Source organism: Dendrobium catenatum, unplaced genomic scaffold, assembly GCF_001605985.2.
Source record: "Dendrobium catenatum unplaced genomic scaffold, ASM160598v2 fragScaff_scaffold_1398, whole genome shotgun sequence".
Lineage (NCBI taxonomy): Eukaryota > Viridiplantae > Streptophyta > Magnoliopsida > Asparagales > Orchidaceae > Dendrobium > Dendrobium catenatum.
The window spans coordinates 587004-607219 of NW_021319860.1; the positions used below are offsets into that span (position 1 = coordinate 587004).

The 20216-nt window shown below is 35.9% G+C and overlaps 1 protein-coding gene across 1 annotated transcript; it reads left to right on the forward strand.

Annotated features, from left to right (window-relative positions):
• Window positions 1-7666: 7666 nt before the first annotated feature.
• LOC110107088 (uncharacterized protein At2g02148) lies at window positions 7667-16461 on the forward strand. The gene is made up of 6 exons (XM_028699859.1): window positions 7667-8102; window positions 8192-8321; window positions 8445-8780; window positions 8874-9036; window positions 16137-16257; window positions 16330-16461. Exons 1-6 carry the CDS (start codon window positions 7830-7832, stop codon window positions 16459-16461), a joined length of 1155 nt encoding a protein of 384 aa, XP_028555692.1. The 5' UTR covers window positions 7667-7829.
• Window positions 16462-20216: the final 3755 nt, after the last annotated feature.

Sequence of the window (20216 nt, forward strand, 5' to 3'; positions counted from 1 at the left end):
GGCAACACCCTTATCGACATTAACAGCACATAAAGAAGAAAGCTTATCAATCGGAACAGACAAAACAATAGGAATTCCAGACACAGCATCAGTACGACACTTATCTGATACATGCCCTAAGCATTTACAAACATCACAAAATTGAGGAAAATCATCTAACACCACCCCTTGAACAGACCCTAATGAATCAGAGCCTAACCAAACTTGCTTAGGGTAAGTTTTAGTAATATCAAGTTCAACTAAAACACGAACATGTTGTTATGGAAACTTTGATGGATGTCACTGCAACGATTAGCTTGTTGGGTTTAGGATTACAAATGAAGAAATTTGATGGATGTCGAATAGAAATTAAATCCTAAAATAAAAAATGAAATGAAATGTGATGTATGTCAAAAGATTTTTTTTGTATCATTTGGAGCAAGTGGCACCATCACATGGTCATTGGAGTTATAACTCTTAATGTAGAGTATGTGATATATATGACTCTCAGAGTCTCTTGGGGATGGTAACATTTCATAGTATTAGCACTGTAAAGTTGTTATGGAAAAATAAGTTAATTATTCTAGTTGCAAAAAATAAATTTGCATCATAAAAATTTATGTGTAGTGCCGCAACACTGTGGCACTACACAACGATGCGATGCCGAATCTACAGCTTTGCGGCGCTCCGCTCTCTGTCGTTTCTCCTAACAAATTTTGCAACACTGAGGCGCTCTGGTGCACCACATCGGGTCGTTGTACGGGAAAAAAAATTATATAGATTGGACCCGCATGACCCCTTCAACGAGCATAATCAGAAATTGATTTGAGATCCGAGGCAATAGTTGTGACAGTCCAAACTCTTAAATATCGAGATATTGTGCCTAAAAAGCCTCACTATTTTATATTATTGGTGTAACTTTCAAATATGTCACCCATCCCTCGATTATTTCTTTGGGATAAACAAGCTTAATTGCAGAATTTTTTAATGAAATTCTAACTATTAATTACACCAAAACTCACATTGATGTTTAAGAGTTTAACTTCTTTTATTTAACGAGTTTCACAATCTCCCTCACTTAAGTACACGACGTACTCATTAGTTTTCCTATTCTAGAATCATCCACCATGCTGATAGGATTTCAGAGGTGACCTTACAAGTTCAAGCGGTGTACTCAGTTCAAGAGATGACTCATATAATGCAGCACTTTATCTTGTTAGTTCCTATCTTTCTTCTAGTATATTGTGTAAGAAGAAGGCTAGATGCAGTAGATGCCCATGGAGGAATCGGAACAAAGACAGGGAGAGAGACAGAGGTGAAAGAAGAGGAAAAGTAATTCTTAATTCATGTATATGTAAAGCAGATACAGAGAAGCTATAAATAGAAGAGTACAGAGGCAATATTGTAATTAAGTAACGATTATATTAATAAGCTGATATAATATGCTAATATCCCCCCGCAAATTAATCATTCTGATCTTGAATGGTTAATTTGGATCGGAGATCTTGGAACCGAGCTTTGTTGAAAGATTTTGTTAGAATGTCGGCGACTTGATCCTTGGAAGGAATGTGCTGAAGAAGAATGCTGCCGGTGTGTATATGTTGACGGATAAATTGATAGTCAATTTCTATGTGTTTTGTACGAGCGTGAAAAACGGGATTCTTAGCTAGTGCAATGGCGGAGATATTGTCACAGTGGATCGTAGTGGGTGATATTTGTTCGGTGTGTAGCTCGGAAACTAGCCTTCTCAGCCAAATAACGTCTGAAGTTGCGGCTGCTAGTGAGCGGTATTCGGCTTCGGTGGAGGATTTGGCGACGGTTGGTTGTTTCTTGACGGACCAAGACACGAGATTGGGTCCAAGAAACGAGCAGAACCCGGATGTAGATTTTCTGTCCAGGTGGTCCGATGCCCAGTCGGCATCTGTATAAGTGTGTAGATGTAGTTCGCCGGTCTTGATTGGAAGGCCGAATGATATTGTGCCTTTGATGTAGCGAAGTACCCGAGTTAAGGCGTCATAGTCTTGAATGGTAGGAGACTGCATGTGTTGACATAATTTGTTGGTGGCGAAGGCTATGTCGGGCCTCGTGATTGTAAGGTATTGGAGGGAGCCAGCTAGACGGCGATAGAGCGATGGATTGTTGAACAGTTTGCCGTTGTCCGAGTGAGCTGTTGTGGGCGGTGTGCTAGGTGTAGAGGCCGGTTTGCAGTCCAAAAAACCGGCATCTTTGATCATTTTCGCCGCATAGTGTGCTTGTGATAGGAAATATCCTTGAGTATTTTGCTGAATTTGGATGCCCAAGAACAGAGAGATCTGTCCCATTTGCTTAAGTGCAAAGGCTGCGTGGAGATCATGAAGGAGTTCTTGTATTGCTTTTTGGTCATTTCCTGTTACAAGAAGATCATCAACATATATTAGAAAGAAAATGCGTATGGTGTTTTTGGATAGAATTAAGAGGGAGGGATCGGAGCGACTAAACCGAAATCCTTTTGATTTGAGAAAGTCCGTTAGCTTTTGGAACCATTGGCGAGGCGCTTGCTTAAGGCCGTAGAGGGATTTTAGTAGCTTGCAGACCGAATTTGGTGAAGCGGGATCGAGGAAGCCGGGAGGTTGACGCATGTATATATCTTCGTGAAGATCGCCGTGTAAAAAAGCGTTAGAGACGTCAAGTTGAAGGACGGGCCATTTCCGATTGAGGGCGACAGTGAGAAGTATCCTAATTGTGGTCATCTTGGCGACGGGGCTGAAAGTTTCGTCGTAGTTTTCTCCGTGCTTTTGATTGTAGCCGAGGGCCACGAGGCGAGCTTTATAGCGGTCAATTTGGCCGTTGGGTAAGATTTTGGTGCGGTAAGTCCATTTGCATCCGAGTATAGTTTTGTTCGGAGGTGTAGGGACAAGAGTCCATGTCTTTTGCTGTTGGAGAGCATGAAATTCGGATTCCATTGCCTGTTGCCAATGCGGTATGTGACGGGCCTGATTATAATTAATAGGTGTATCGTTATCATTTTGTTTGCTGAGAAGAGAGTATATCGGGTTCGGCTTGTAGATTCCCGATTTAGATCTCGTTTGCATTGAGTGTTTCGACGGATTGATAGAGCGGGTATTGGAGACCGGAGGTGGTTCAGATATAATGGGAATAGGGGTGAGAGTTTCTGGTTGTTGAATTATGTTGGTGGGATTAGTAGGATTGGGTGTGTAGGAGTGATTCACGGTGGAAGTGGGAACTAAGAGGAGCGGTGGAGTTTCTTGGTCAGCCGTTGGTGTAGTGGCAGTGGGATTGGTGTGATAAGGAAAAATGGATTCTACAAAGACCACGTGACGGGATATGTGAACTTTGTGCGTTAGAGGATTGAAGCATTTGTAGCCTTTGTGGTTTGGGGAGTAGCCGATGAAGATGCAGTCCTGCGAGCGAGGAGCAAGTTTATTCTCGGAGTAAGGTTTTAGCCATGGGTAGCATAAGCACCCAAAGACCCGAAGGTGGTTGTAAGAGGGTTGTTTGTTGTAAAGGAGCTGATAGGGGGAGATGTGGCTGTTGGATTTGTTTGGTAGGCGATTTATAAGATGAATGGCTGTAGATACCGCATCTGCCCAAAATTGATTTGGTAAGTTGGCGGCGTGAAGGAGAGTCCTGGTTAGTTCGAGAACATGTCGGTGTTTGCGTTCTGCCAAGCCATTCTGTTCCGGAGTATGAGGGCAGCTGAGACGTTGGTGAATACCTTGTGCATGAAGAAAATTTTTGAAGTTAGTACTGGTGAATTCACCGCCCCCATCAGATTGTAAAATCTTGGGGATTTTGTTGAACTGTGTAGAAATTAATTTGCATAAGTGTTGAAAGTGTGAAAAAGTTTCTTGCTTTGTATGCATAAAATAAATCCAAGAGAATCTTGTATAATCATCAGTAAAGATTGCATAATAACGAAACCCGGATAAAGAAGAAATCGGAGACGGTCCCCATACGTCCGAGTGAATGAGATCAAACGGCGTATGGGTGACAGAGGTTCTTGTATTAAATTGGAGCTTGTGGCTCTTTGAGATATTACAAGATTTGCACAAGAAATTGTTGGTAACAGTAAAGGGAGGAGAAATAGATTTTGCTAGGCGTTGTAGAAGCTGGATGTGCGGATGCCCGAGTCTGTCGTGCCAAGTCGTCATAGAGTTTCTGACGGTTTGAAGAGCGACAGGTTCAGAGCTTGGCGGCGTCTGAACATGGTATAACCCATTACGAAGATGGCCACGTAGAAGTAGCCGATTGTCCTGTGAATCCTTCATTTCAAAGCCATTAGCATTAAACATGATTGAAATAGAGTTATCTTTGGTAAGCCGAGAAACTGAGATTAGGTTGTGGGTTAAAGAAGGAACATGAAGAAGATTGTTTAAATGTAGCTTACGCGTGGAGTCAGGTAAAGGTAGTAATCCTTGCCCGGTGTGTTGGATCGGTGCGGAAGACCCGTTAGCAACGGATATAGTATCGGATCCATTGTATGCCATTTGCTGGTGTAAATTTGCAGTGTCCGGCGTGAGGTGGGTGGTAGCCCCGGTATCAAGAATCCAATCTTGAGTTGGATAGGAGATCGGTTGAGCGAGCATGGCTCGAGGTTGATAGGGCGTTGTTGGTGCGAACTTGAAGTTGCATCGGTGCCAGCAATTGATTGCTATGTGACCTGTTTTTCCGCAGATTTGGCAGATGGATTTGGTTGAAGACGTTGGCTGCGGTTGTTGCTGAGTCGGAGGAGGAAAATTGGGGTAGGTGCTGACGGGCTTGTTCTTGATATATCGTTTTTGTTGCTTGCCACGGGTGTAGTTGGTATTGTTGGAGAAGAATGCCGTTTGATCTGTGGTGGGTTCTTTTTGTTGATCTTGATTGACGTGAATCTCCTCGCTGCAGAGGAGCGAATACAGGGAATCAAGATCTGCGGGTAGAGGTGATGTGCGGATGTAAGTCTTGAAAGAGTTGTAGGATTGAGGTAGCCCATTTAGGATGTAATGGACGATATCTTCTGGGTCGAGCTTTGAGCCAGAAGCCGCAATATTGTCAACTATGTGCTTGATCTGAGTGAGGTATTGTTGCATAGAGAGATTCTTGAGTTGAATGTGGTGAAGTTCGTTCTTGAGTTGAAGAACTCGAGAGCGATTTGTCGGTTGTAGACGTCTTTCAAGTATCGTCCAAACTTCGTGCGCGGTGGTGGCGGTGATGACGTAGGGAAGAATGGAAGGAGTAATGGTTGCAAAGAGAGCCGAGATTAAGGTGCTGTCCACCAGATGCCAAGTTTCGTATTCCGGAGAGGTAACGTCTGCCGGAGGGGGTGAAGCACCGGTTAGATGACCGGAATATTTGTTGGCTGTTACCTGTTGAAGAACTTGGATACGCCAGATAGCGTAATTTTCGATCGTGAGGGGGTGAGGTATGAGATTCTTGATATTGGAGATAAGGAATTTTAGGGGAGCCGGAATGATCATCTCGATGGAGTTGCTGCTGTGCTGGATAGAGGAGGGAGGGTGGGAAGAAGAATATGTGTCTTGATCTCCCATCTGGGCACTGATACCATGTAAGAAGAAGGCTAGATGCAGTAGATGCCCATGGAGGAATCGGAACAAAGACAGGGAGAGAGACAGAGGTGAAAGAAGAGGAAAAGTAATTCTTAATTCATGTATATGTAAAGCAGATACAGAGAAGCTATAAATAGAAGAGTACAGAGGCAATATTGTAATTAAGTAACGATTATATTAATAAGCTGATATAATATGCTAATATCCCCCCGCAAATTAATCATTCTGATCTTGAATGGTTAATTTGGATCGGAGATCTTGGAACCGAGCTTTGTTGAAAGATTTTGTTAGAATGTCGGCGACTTGATCCTTGGAAGGAATGTGCTGAAGAAGAATGCTGCCGGTGTGTATATGTTGACGGATAAATTGATAGTCAATTTCTATGTGTTTTGTACGAGCGTGAAAAACGGGATTCTTAGCTAGTGCAATGGCGGAGATATTGTCACAGTGGATCGTAGTGGGTGATATTTGTTCGGTGTGTAGCTCGGAAACTAGCCTTCTCAGCCAAATAACGTCTGAAGTTGCGGCTGCTAGTGAGCGGTATTCGGCTTCGGTGGAGGATTTGGCGACGGTTGGTTGTTTCTTGACGGACCAAGACACGAGATTGGGTCCAAGAAACGAGCAGAACCCGGATGTAGATTTTCTGTCCAGGTGGTCCGATGCCCAGTCGGCATCTGTATAAGTGTGTAGATGTAGTTCGCCGGTCTTGATTGGAAGGCCGAATGATATTGTGCCTTTGATGTAGCGAAGTACCCGAGTTAAGGCGTCATAGTCTTGAATGGTAGGAGACTGCATGTGTTGACATAATTTGTTGGTGGCGAAGGCTATGTCGGGCCTCGTGATTGTAAGGTATTGGAGGGAGCCAGCTAGACGGCGATAGAGCGATGGATTGTTGAACAGTTTGCCGTTGTCCGAGTGAGCTGTTGTGGGCGGTGTGCTAGGTGTAGAGGCCGGTTTGCAGTCCAAAAAACCGGCATCTTTGATCATTTTCGCCGCATAGTGTGCTTGTGATAGGAAATATCCTTGAGTATTTTGCTGAATTTGGATGCCCAAGAACAGAGAGATCTGTCCCATTTGCTTAAGTGCAAAGGCTGCGTGGAGATCATGAAGGAGTTCTTGTATTGCTTTTTGGTCATTTCCTGTTACAAGAAGATCATCAACATATATTAGAAAGAAAATGCGTATGGTGTTTTTGGATAGAATTAAGAGGGAGGGATCGGAGCGACTAAACCGAAATCCTTTTGATTTGAGAAAGTCCGTTAGCTTTTGGAACCATTGGCGAGGCGCTTGCTTAAGGCCGTAGAGGGATTTTAGTAGCTTGCAGACCGAATTTGGTGAAGCGGGATCGAGGAAGCCGGGAGGTTGACGCATGTATATATCTTCGTGAAGATCGCCGTGTAAAAAAGCGTTAGAGACGTCAAGTTGAAGGACGGGCCATTTCCGATTGAGGGCGACAGTGAGAAGTATCCTAATTGTGGTCATCTTGGCGACGGGGCTGAAAGTTTCGTCGTAGTTTTCTCCGTGCTTTTGATTGTAGCCGAGGGCCACGAGGCGAGCTTTATAGCGGTCAATTTGGCCGTTGGGTAAGATTTTGGTGCGGTAAGTCCATTTGCATCCGAGTATAGTTTTGTTCGGAGGTGTAGGGACAAGAGTCCATGTCTTTTGCTGTTGGAGAGCATGAAATTCGGATTCCATTGCCTGTTGCCAATGCGGTATGTGACGGGCCTGATTATAATTAATAGGTGTATCGTTATCATTTTGTTTGCTGAGAAGAGAGTATATCGGGTTCGGCTTGTAGATTCCCGATTTAGATCTCGTTTGCATTGAGTGTTCAAATATGAAAATAATTTTGATATATTAATATTCAATTGTTCGATATTACCTGCTGCGCATATAGTGGTATGTCTCTCTCTCTATCCATACTCATACTCGTCAAAGCAATCAGAACGCAGCTAATAAGCTTCTGCGTTTTCTACCGCAGGTGTCCCTCTTCCCTCGAGGTGGAATTCGGGCAGAGAACCAAGAAGAGGAGCAAGGCGAGATTCAAATATGAAAATAATTTTGATATATTAATATTCAATTGTTCGATATTACCTGCTGCGCATATAGTGGTATGTCTCTCTCTCTATCCATACTCATACTCGTCAAAGCAATCAGAACGCAGCTAATAAGCTTCTGCGTTTTCTACCGCAGGTGTCCCTCTTCCCTCGAGGTGGAATTCGGGCAGAGAACCAAGAAGAGGAGCAAGGCGAGAAGTGAATGGAGACGAGCTCTTAGTAGGGTTCCTGCGTCTCGCTTCCCGGAATGGGAACTAGGGTTCCGATATCACATCCCTACGGGCTAAGACCCGCCAGCTCCTTCATTGGAGGATCATTGCACGACCTGAACTCCGTGGAGACGCGCAACGGCGAGATCGAGGGGATCAGCGACGTTGATCGCGACGCTGTCACTGAAGACAGCCTTGACAACGACGAAGAGTCCACTTCTGTGGTTCGCCCCGCCAATTTTTTACCCTCGCTTTCTCTTTCTCATCGGTTTGCTGTTTCTCCATTGATTGCTAGCGAAAACCCTAAAAAGGCTGGCTGTGCTAATTGATTTTTTTTTTCTCATTTTTGCGCTTGGAAGCATGAGATGATGCGTCTAATTTGGTATGTTTGATGCATCAGGATTGCATACATGATTCATATAGGAATTCGTTGCAACCTCTCCATGGCGTTGGAGTTGACGAAGAACAATCTGCTCTTGAGAGTGATGGCAGGCCCCCCACTCCTTGTTATAGCATTCTGACAGTTGATGGTAAATTCTTTTTGCTCTTTTGGGAATTCATTTAGAAAATTATAATCTTGCACCCGTTCAACACTTCAGCAACCTTTTATCGGAGGTGCTTATTTTGAAGTTGCTATTTTAATACTGTGATAGATGTTTTACCAATTGATGCTGCAAGGGCGAGATTCTTGCACATTATTGTGGATCACTTTGTGAAGGAGAATGTGGTAGAAGTGACTGACTCTTCTGTTGCTGAATATGGTCATGGGCATGATAAACACAAAAGAAAGCTTCACGAAGTCTGTTATGAAGGTGACCCAAGGTTTGTATTGCCCTTGATGTACGTGGCAAACTTGTATGAGACCTTGGTTAATGATGTGAACATCCGCCTTTCTTCTTTGGCTGGGATCCGTGAAAAGACAATTGGGGTAGCACTTGAAGCAGCTGGTGGCTTGTACAGAAAACTTGCTAAAAAATTTCCTAGAAAAGGTGTGCATCAATTAAGGTCCTGCATTGCAAACTTATGTTTCTCGTTAAGGTATCTTTGCACCTTTCTTACCTCCTTTTATATACTTGTACCAGGACCTTGTAGCTTTAAGAGAAGAGAATTGGCCACTTCTCTTGAGACAAGGACAAGGTTTCCTGAGCTAGTTGTACAGGAAGAGAGACGTGTTCGTTTTGTCGTTGTGAATGGGTTGATGATAATTGAGAAGCCAGACAGTATGTCACCGGAAGATGCCGAATGGTGAGTACCGCATAAATTACTAAGCTCTTTTATGATCAATGGAACTATTGTTAATACAGAAGGCTCAGTGTTCATTAAGACATTGATTTTAGCTCATGATTCTTAGAATTTTGAACATATCAAGTTCATTTAGAGCTAGAACAATGTGTACAAGTTTCTCTTCGGAAAGTGTCATCATGGCAATTTCCGACTCGTGGTTGTGTTATATAATGATGTTTACAGTCTTGAAGGAAGATCACCTATTTGTATCACGAAATTTGTTGATAACCTGAGTGGAAGAATACGCTCCAAAATATGCTGTTTTTTTCATTGCTGTTTTTAGCAATTTTTTTATGGTTGGAGTAGATTCATTTTGAAGATGTTTGTTCTTTGAGTATCCTGTGCTATTTTGAACTTGAATTATTTTTTTGAAATGTTTTCATTATTATTGTTCATTTGTTCTTATTATGAAGTAAAGAATTACTTGGAATATGTACCAAAAACTTGCACTTTTGTCTGCATTAAATCTGACAATTGATCAGTTTTATACCACATCATTCTTATCTATTTACATATCTAATAGCTGAACTTTACTATTTACTTATTTAACACCCAGATCTTTTAATCATATAAAAAATATGACTAATATTAACTTTTATAAAGTGAATACATCTTTTGATGGATTGCTTTGATGTGATTGAGACATTAAAGTGTTATAAGTAAATATTAAAGTTTAGGTGCTAGATATGTAAAGTGTAAACAGACAAGAATTGTTTAGCTAGATATGATATATGTAAATCTACCATATTTTAATTTTCTTAGCAATCCTTCACAATTTTGCACTTATTATATGTGAGATACCTATTATTTGGTATTAACTGTTAAACTAAATTTAGTCGTTGAGAAAGAGATCAAACTCGACAACTAAAGTTTCATTTGTGTACTTTCTTAATTATATGTTTTCTTTTTATTTCTAACATGCATTACAACATGGGCTTATTTTTTGCAACTCTTGGAAGTTTAATTACTAGCTAAACTTTCCAACTTCTACTATTCACTTGTTTCTAAACTAGTATTCTCTTATTGGAAATCATTTGCCCCTTGCAATTTCATGTTGTGGAGACCTAAATTCCCTTAACAAATAAAGATTTTAAATCCTCAAAAGTCGCGATAATTTTAGTCCAAGTTTGTTCAAACTTAATACCTAAAATTGTTAATTTATTTCAAATAGATTTTTTTTTTCAAGTTTGTCAGCTAAACTCAAGCCTAAATATAAACATAATCTGTCATTCTTGCTTTATTCCTTGTATAAGGAGATGAGTTGATGGGCTTTTTAAGTTCCTTAAAGTGGCAACAATTGAATGTCTTGAAGCAATTAATGATCGGTATGAGTTTATGGTGTGCTCGTGCTTCCCTTGTGGTGGTTGGTGGCTAGTCGAGGGTGTCCAATTTGGAGGCCAATGGGCAGCCATAGGGGATGTAAAGAGAACCATGATGACCTGATCAAGGAGGGACCATTGATGGTGTTAGACAACCTTATGCGATAAGGGTTGTTGACTGGTAATATGTTTGATCAACAAGAGTTCTTTTTGGCTTTTGGCCAGTAGTTGGAGGCATCGATCGATAGAGGCGGAGACTATTGATTTTTTCGGCTAGAAAGGAGGCAACATGTATCTTATGCAATGGAAGATGATCTACTTGTAGAAGGTATTTGGTTGAAAATGTTTAGGGTAAACAAGGATTGTTGGGTTAAAATATATCTACAAACATACTCAAATACCGACATTAAATTCCTTATACTTGTTATTTTGGATTTTGGAGTGACTTTGATTTGGAGTTGGCGGGAAAGACGAAAAAGAGAGGAAAAGAAGAGAGATTAAAGTAAGAGGGATAAATATTTGTACTATTGTAATCATCTATTCATCTGTGTAAACTAATATATTTCTATGTGGTTGTGGATGTAGGCTAACATTTGCTGAACCACGTAAATTTTATGTCCCTTATCTTTTAGTGTTCTTCTTGCAGTTTATTTATTGTTCTGATTATCATCATTGCTCTTTCCTGCACACTTTTGTTTATCATATGGTATCAAAGCTATGCTTTGATGTCTTTGAAGAAAAATAGGAGTATTGACATTTGTGGACGGGCTGAAGATTGATAAGTTCGATGACAAGGATTTTAGACATTAATTAGAGGAAGCATATTGGATATATTGTTACATCAATATCTCTTGGAAACAAATGCTTGCAACCATTGGTCAATGTGATTAGATCTCTCGAATAAATTGTAATAGTGTGTTTTATGCTTGACATTGATAAACATCATTGAATTTAACATATTATATGAGCTGACCGCATATTGAGTTATAACAGTTATATTGGATAATTTAAGAAGAATGTGTTGTGAAACTAGAAATAATTTTACGTAAATTGATTATATTGGATAATTTATGGAAAAGGAGTATTGAAAATAAAATTATAGGAAATATAATATTTAGTTTAGACATATGCATTGGAGATCAAATGATGTATCTTGAGGGTAGTTTATTTTGAGGTTAGAAATGATTTGGTTGATTTGAGTTGAAGCTTCTGTTTTGTGCAAGGTAAATGAAAGTGGGTTTGAATTTTTAAAACTTTAATTAAATTGAGTAAGTTTTAATTATGAGGATTTAAAGTCATTTTTATTTTTGAGCTCTTACTTGTAATATTAATAGAATAAGATGAAGTTGATGTTTAGCTCATTATAATAAGACTTGTGATAAATAATTCATTGCTAATAGAAGAATGGGTAAATACAAAACTCATTGTAAGAACTTAGTTTTGGTAAAACAAATAGTGCTCATTGAAATTCAGTTCAATGTGTCTCACATTAGGAATTTAGCTTCAATCATGTTTAAACATTTGCATTGAAACAAAGTTGACCCTATGACAGGTACAAAAGGATTGTTGTGAAAGAAAATGGATGTAACATGGTGTGAATGGTGGTTTCATGGTTAGAAATTCTACAAAAAGATATGTACTATTTGAGATTGACACCAGTATATGATGCAATAACAAAATAACGGACCAAAATATACTCATCCTTGGAAAGGATTAGCAAGTTTGAAATTATTGGGTATAATTCCCAATATTTGATTCAAGATACTCGACTAGTTAGTCCTATTAAGTTTGTTTAGGAACACAAACAGAATCTTCAGGTTCTTTGCACAAAATTCACTTAAGCTGTTACAACTTTTCATCATGTTCTAGCCAACATCGTGGCATACAGGGGCAGGATTGACCTGTGATTAGGAGCAGCAAGCACTTAAGAGTATTTTGGTTGCACCTAAAATATGGTTGGAGTTAATCTAGCTTACCTGCCATGTTTCGAAAGCAGGTGGTAGACAAGAGCAGGAGTTAAAGATGAACAAATGAGTTGGAAAACATAGAACACGATGAAGGGATGATTCTTGATTCAAGAAGATGTTGATTTTTTCCAATTTTGGACCTAGTTGTTGTTTGTGGTATCACCTATGAGCAACAATGAACTAACATCACTTCCCAGTTATATTCCTTTAGAATCTTGTTGGAATAGTATTGGTCGGAACTTCTAATTCCATCTGCATTGAATCAATGCTTAAATAGTAATTAATTATTTAAAGTAAAAGATCATTTAAGATAACAATGGGAGTCGAAAAATAGAGAACTAGCAGTAGTTCTGGATACAATCAAATTGAAGGTAGTAGGCTGAAATTCCAAGAAAGGTCATTAGCTGGAATCTTCAGGATCAAGACCTCCTAGTTTATCTGTATTCCACTAGCTGTCGTCAAGATAACGACCATGACAACTTGGCCAACCACTTGACTACAAAAATGATACGTTTCTTGCTGATTTTCTACCTCTGGAATAGAAAAATAAGGATTGGCCTTTCTCAGAGCCTGGAAAAAAGTGCTGGGTAGAGCTCAGACCCAATTGAGAAAGGCAAGGGGATCTTAACAAACCAATTTTGACAAGGTCTTGAACCCCACTATGGCTTCTTCTCCTCACCACCTCTTCAAGATAAGAGGAAATCCATCCCAAAGTGTTGGGAACTCCTTCCCAAATTCAGAAAACTTGAAAAAAACTTCAAAAATACCTTCCTCCCAAACATAAGATTTTGGCGTTTAGAGGAAACAGCCTAAGGATTGAAAGATAATAATTATTAAAATACCCCAAATAAAAGAAAAGGCTAAAGACTAAAAAAACAATAAAAATAAAAGAATTAGTACTTTCTCTAATCACATCATGTTAGAAAATTCAGATAAAGATTTATGCTATTGAGATTCTACATCTAAAGCCGCATTTAATAAATAATTGCAACAGAAGAATTCATAAAGTTGAGATGAAATGGTTGGTACAAGTCTGTTGATAATGAAGTCTAGCTTATTGCATGCTAGCTTGGCATCTCGATGCATTCAAATGTTGAAGAATAGGCCTGAGTGCTTGTGACCTTTAAAAAAAAATTCACTAGTTTCCTATGTGGAATGTTATCTGTTATGGACCTCGTGCTTTCTTATCTATAAATGCCCTTTTGCTCTACTTTCAATTGAGAAAAAAAATATTTGGGATGTCTTTATGAGCTTAAAAAATTCTTGCCCAACGCTTTTGAGAGAGTTTAGCTCTTGGTTGAATTTTCAGAAGCCAAATTAGATTGCATGCATGACACTACTTAGAGATTTTGCCCTTATTTTGTGAGAATTTGAAAATCTAGTTCCAGATTTCCCATCTGCACGAGCCGCTATAGTTAATTATCCTTCTTGGTGATGAGAGAGAATTATCGATTAAGGCTAGTTAATTGAAACTAAGTGCTTAATGTATTGTATTAGTGATTTGATGTTAGGATAGGAAAATATATCATGTTGAGTTTAAAGTGGATGGTGGGAGAATGATCATGAATTTGATTAAGATCCCATAGTTTTCCATTCTAGGTTGTTATGATGTTTACTTAGTTTGTGGTGATAGTCAACACAATCTAATCACAATATTCTTGTTGGCAGCTATGTGTTTTGTTGTATATAGGGATTTTGTAGGCTTGGGTTGGATGCTTATTTAAGGGGATCCTTTTAAACTAACCCAACTAACAGAGGACTATTTGCATTATCAAGTGCACTCTATAATTCATCACTAGAGAGATTTGGGATCATTGGGGAACATTCATGTTATGACTGTGATCATGATTTAATAGTGCAATTTTGCTGCAAAATTATCTTACGAAAGGGCACTAGTCATAACTGTTATTTTGCGATGCCATTTGACAGCAAAATATTCTAGTTATTGCAAAATTTTCATGCTCTTCTTGGTTTGAGATCTTTTGAGAGTGATTGTAGTGATATGCTTGACATGACATCGATCTTTGTGAGCTTATGTTAATTTTAAATTTGTCACCTTCAATAAATTATTGCGAAGAGCAGATGGCTTTTCACTTTAAACTTAGGGTTGTCAATTTTACTTGAAGCATTTAAATTTTATGATTTTTCTTTAAATGTTTACATTTTTTATCTGAATTTACATCTGAAATGATTGATAATGGATTTGGGGGTATTTTATAAATAGGATCCCCTTCGATTCATATTTTCTATCAATACACCATCATTGAGGTTGGATTATCTGACATTTGCAATTAAAAACGTAATTTTTTGCAATTTAAAAACTTAATTTTTGAAAATAGACCCTTCCGATTATGATGTACCGTAAGCATGCCCATCATAAGAATTACTTGCTTCATTGGACTTTCTCATATTGAATTTTATCAACTTTGCCTGCTTACTGGCAGAGGATTGGGTTCATGGGTTCAAGTCTATTCTAATTTTTGTAATGCGGAGGATCGTGCTCAAAATATGGGACTTCCATCCTTGCCTCATAGATAGGGCAACCTGCTTGACTACATGCATAGAAGTTGAATTTGAGTTTGAATTTAAACTAGTTTAAATTTTTAAAATAATTGCAAGACTTCTAAAATATATGCATGCGTCTCTAAGTGGGAGAGTACTAAGTTCATTCTCTTTTTTAGTTCGCGTAGCATTCTTAGCCTTACATGGTCTTTTGCATGCTCTTTTGTGCTTTTATATAATGCATTTGCATGCTTTTTGATGTTTTTTTCGTTATGAACTTGCACACTTTTCGGTGCATTTGTATAATGCACTTATATGCTCTTCAATGAATTTTTATTTGAACTTGCATGCATTTAGGTGCATAGGTTTTCAGTACTTGCACGAAGAAATACACAATAAAATTTTCACTATATTGGGACAATGCGAACAAATATTTAAGCACGAATTTTTTCACTGCACTGGAATAACACACACGAGTGGTTAAAATTTTTAGGGTTTTTTTTTACATTTATATCTTCGCAACAGGTGATTGATGATGATGCGAGGCAACAAAGTTGCAGTTAGAATGGAAATGCACTCCACCTTTTTTTTTTGCTATTTTTGAAGAGAGAGAGAGAGAGAGAGTTGATGATTTTGATTTGCAAAGGTCTGAGAATAACAGAGTTGGTTTGCTGGCGAAGCTTTTTAGAGAGAGATTGTGTCTCACAGTGAGAAGAAAAATCTTGAAGTCCATAGAGTAAGTCATGAAAGCTTATCATGATTGAATGTTGATCACATCTTTGTCCAAGAAAATGATAAAAAAAAAAGAAAAAAATGGTTTAAAAAAATCTCATGTGGTAAAAGGTGACGGTCCCTTGCTCTTGCGGAAGGCTCAAATTAAGGTTCTTACCTTTGTAATGTTTTGGGAAATCCATGAGTCCATGGCTTTGCCTTGCTTGCTTGAGCACTTAAGGTGCTAATGCGTGAGACCTCTATCGGTATACTAAAATTCTTGAGTTTCAGGGGTGCAAAACAAAAAACTATAAGCAGGTATATGAAACTTTAATATGCTGACATGTGATCCTGTATAGCACTTGAGCGGTACAACACAATTCAAATTAGCCTGTGTTATGCCAATGGTCTACCTGCAATCATTAGCATCAATGTATCACAGCTTAAATACTTGCTTTAGACCTAAGCAAAATGTATTCTTTATTCTTACCTTGTTTGTGGCATACTTGTGTGGTGTTACTTATGAATTTTTTTCATTTTTGACAAATTTTTCAATTACTAGGTTCAAGCGTTTGACTGGCAGGCATGAGGTATCTATCTCAGCTAGAGACTACAAGTTTTACTCACCACGCCATAAATATAGACGGATTCAATCACAATCTATCTCTAATATCAGTCTTGCGGTAAGCTTACACAGCCACTGACTACCTTAATAAATCACTACTAATTATATTTATTACCCGTTCACTTCTCAGGCGTTTTCAGCTACCGACAGTTCTTGTCCGTTAACAAATGTTGCAGGATTCCGTCCAGTAAATGAGGTCAGTCATACCAAATTCAGCTTATTTTATCTGAGATCTTTTTATTATCTGCGTATCTTCTGCTGAAATATTTGAAGTCCTTGTTTTTGGTTGATCATATTGCAAGGAGTCTTGTTTTTCCTCTTTGAGTCCTTTAACTGATTGTCCTTCTTTATGATTCTTTTCATTAAACCAAGTAGTACCCACATTGCTTTACTGTATAAACCTTATCAATGGGTTGCTTCCTACCATCATAATTTAAATTTGCTTACTTGATAAGATATATCTGATCTGATGGATCTTTAAAGCAAATATCTTCAATCTATTAAAGTGCAAGCGTTGAGTATTTTTCCATGAGGTTTTCTTTTTTATCATTCAATATGATATTTATTGTCACTACAGGCTTTATAAATGAAATGTTAAATCATCATTCAATTATGTTGGGGTGCAACTAATGTGAAACAACCAGGATTTTAAAGAAATAATAAAAGTTTTATAAGCTTGCTACTTCACGAATAATGGATTACAAAAAAGATTAAAGAGTTATTTTTGGCGACTTGTTTTAGCAATCGGTTGCAATTTAGAAGGAGAAGCCAATTCAAAACAAAATCGACAAATCAGAGTAAAGTTTAATGCACTTGTTATAACAATCCATAGGTTAATGTCAAGAGTTTTCACCTGAAGTTCCCTTGTACCTCTCCAACGTTCTATGGGAATTATTTAATGGAGAGAAGTCTTGAGCGAACTGGACGATGCCACTTAAGAGGACGGTGACGCCGATGGTCTTGATGAAAGGGGAAGTAGCCGGAGAAGGAGGTAAGGTTGAATGTCCCACGAGTTGCCTCTACACGGTGAAGATGTTTTTATAGATGTTATGGATGCCAAAATAGTTATGCAAGCTTAATTAATAGCCTAGGATGAATTCTAGCACAAGTATCGCATGCTAGCCATGCTCTGATACCAGATGATGCAGGACTACTTAAATGACATGCTCATGGATTCATGTGGGCATTGCACAACTAATAGATTAGAACAATTTCGGAACAAAATTACAAGCAATTTTCAAACGACAATTAAAACAAATGACGCGATCAATTGCGTAGGCGAAACCACATGCTCCGAATTTGAACTAACAAGATAATTGAGAAAATAAAAAACAATACCGAATAGTAGTTTTCAAATTAAATCCCTAATCTAACAACGAGACGTAGGATGCATAGAAGATTACACTCAATTCCTACAAAATAATAATAATAATAATAATAATAATAATAATAATAATAATAATAATAATAATAATAATAATAATAATAATAATAATAATAATAATAATAATAATAATAATAATAATAATAATAATAATAATAATAATAATAATAATAATAATAATAATAATAATAATAATAATAATAATAATAATAATAATAATAATAATAATAATAATAATAATAATAATAATAATAATAATAATAATAATAATAATAATAATAATAATAATAATAATAATAATAATAATAATAATAATAATAATAATAATAATAATAATAATAATAATAATAATAATAATAATAATAATAATAATAATAATAATAATAATAATAATAATAATAATAATAATAATAATAATAATAATAATAATAATAATAATAATAATAATAATAATAATAATAATAATAATAATAATAATAATAATAATAATAATAATAATAATAATAATAATAATAATAATAATAATAATAATAATAATAATAATAATAATAATAATAATAATAATAATAATAATAATAATAATAATAATAATAATAATAATAATAATAATAATAATAATAATAATAATAATAATAATAATAATAATAATAATAATAATAATAATAATAATAATAATAATAATAATAATAATAATAATAATAATAATAATAATAATAATAATAATAATAATAATAATAATAATAATAATAATAATAATAATAATAATAATAATAATAATAATAATAATAATAATAATAATAATAATAATAATAATAATAATAATAATAATAATAATAATAATAATAATAATAATAATAATAATAATAATAATAATAATAATAATAATAATAATAATAATAATAATAATAATAATAATAATAATAATAATAATAATAATAATAATAATAATAATAATAATAATAATAATAATAATAATAATAATAATAATAATAATAATAATAATAATAATAATAATAATAATAATAATAATAATAATAATAATAATAATAATAATAATAATAATAATAATAATAATAATAATAATAATAATAATAATAATAATAATAATAATAATAATAATAATAATAATAATAATAATAATAATAATAATAATAATAATAACATATTTAATATTTTAGAGAGAGAAAATTTTAATATTAGAATTAAAGAATATTTCAAATGAGAGAAAAATTACAGAGAATGCATTTATACAAGTATTATATTAGCGACAATTTGGGTGGTGCCTAAAGTAAATTATCCAGATATCTGAATCAACGTGAGTGCTCATGTTTCTTTTATTATAGCAATGACATTATTTTCTCTTCAATTAAATGCTTTGAAAGATAATGTCTACTTATGAAGTCTTTATTATTAGCAATATCGTGTTTTATCTTTTTTTCATACGCAATGATTGATCATGTTAAGTCAAATGAAAATTAATATTTTATGTTTCACATTATCATATAAAGCTAATGAATGTTATAAAAATGAAATAGCTAGATAGATATGCTTGAATGTGCATGTTGACTAACGGAGCACTCTCTTATGGTACTAGCTTTGGAGATAATGTATTTGTGCATGTAAATGGAAAAGATTCTGGGAAAGAAAAAAGAAAATAGAAAAGGAATACTTTTATTGGTACTATTTTAGACAGTGACTCCTGTGATGTTTGTATTGCTTACGAAAAAGGATAAAGAAATGATATAGGCATAACATTGAAAATCTTGAAATAAAATGATGAGATATAATTACTTTATACACTGAAATGATCATGCATATAGTTTCAAATACCTTGAGTTACTATAATTTATAAGCATTATTTACTCGCTGAATTCTTTTATGACTCACTCTTAATTTATAAATGAATAGGTACTATTCAAAGCTTAAAATGAGTAGAAGAAAAAATAATGTATATGGTAGGCGCGGCGCACAAGAAAAAAGGTATTTATAATATTTAACTTTGTTTTAAAAGTTGTGGTTATAGTGGCTCTTTCAATTTATTGGAGATAATTTTGGCAAATGAAATTTAATCAACTGTTCGACTATCTATTCCTGCCTGTGTTAATTCAGGTGACATAACATTTCCTCCACCCCTCCAAATCGATTTTTCATACAGTTTTCCATAAATGGGAACTTTCTTCCATGGTAGCGAGATTCTCCTCCAAACCAGTTTTGAATTGCTCCATCTCACCTTTGAACGCCTCCACCTTCTTCGCTGTCATTCACGGATCTACGTTTCAAATGACAAAAATCAGCAAAAAATAGCAATTAAAGTCTTCAAACTGCAAAAAGTTGCAAACTAGAGAGATAAGGAACATAAATCTGCGAGGAGAACGAAGATTTTGGTCCATAACACCTCTCTGATACCAATTTGATACGCCTTGGAGACAAACAACAAACAAACAATGGAAAACTACATAAATACTAATAATAATGGTTGATTATGTTATATAAGTTCAATTTGAAAGAAAGATACAGGTGATCAACAATTCGAGAGGTAGATCGGCTCTCCCAAACAATATAGACGTCGTTAGGAAGCCCTAAAAGAAAAACTATAGCAAAACCAAATCAAAATCTACATAAAATAATATAAA

Coding starts and splice junctions, on each gene's coding strand:
- LOC110107088 (XM_028699859.1), top strand. CDS start 7,830: ATGGGAACTAGGGTTCCGATATCACATCCCTACGGGCTAAGACCCGCC. Junction 8,103..8,191: donor CTAGCGAAAACCCTAAAAAG/GCTGGCTGTGCT, acceptor TTGATGCATCAG/GATTGCATACATGATTCATA. Junction 8,322..8,444: donor TAGCATTCTGACAGTTGATG/GTAAATTCTTTT, acceptor ATACTGTGATAG/ATGTTTTACCAATTGATGCT.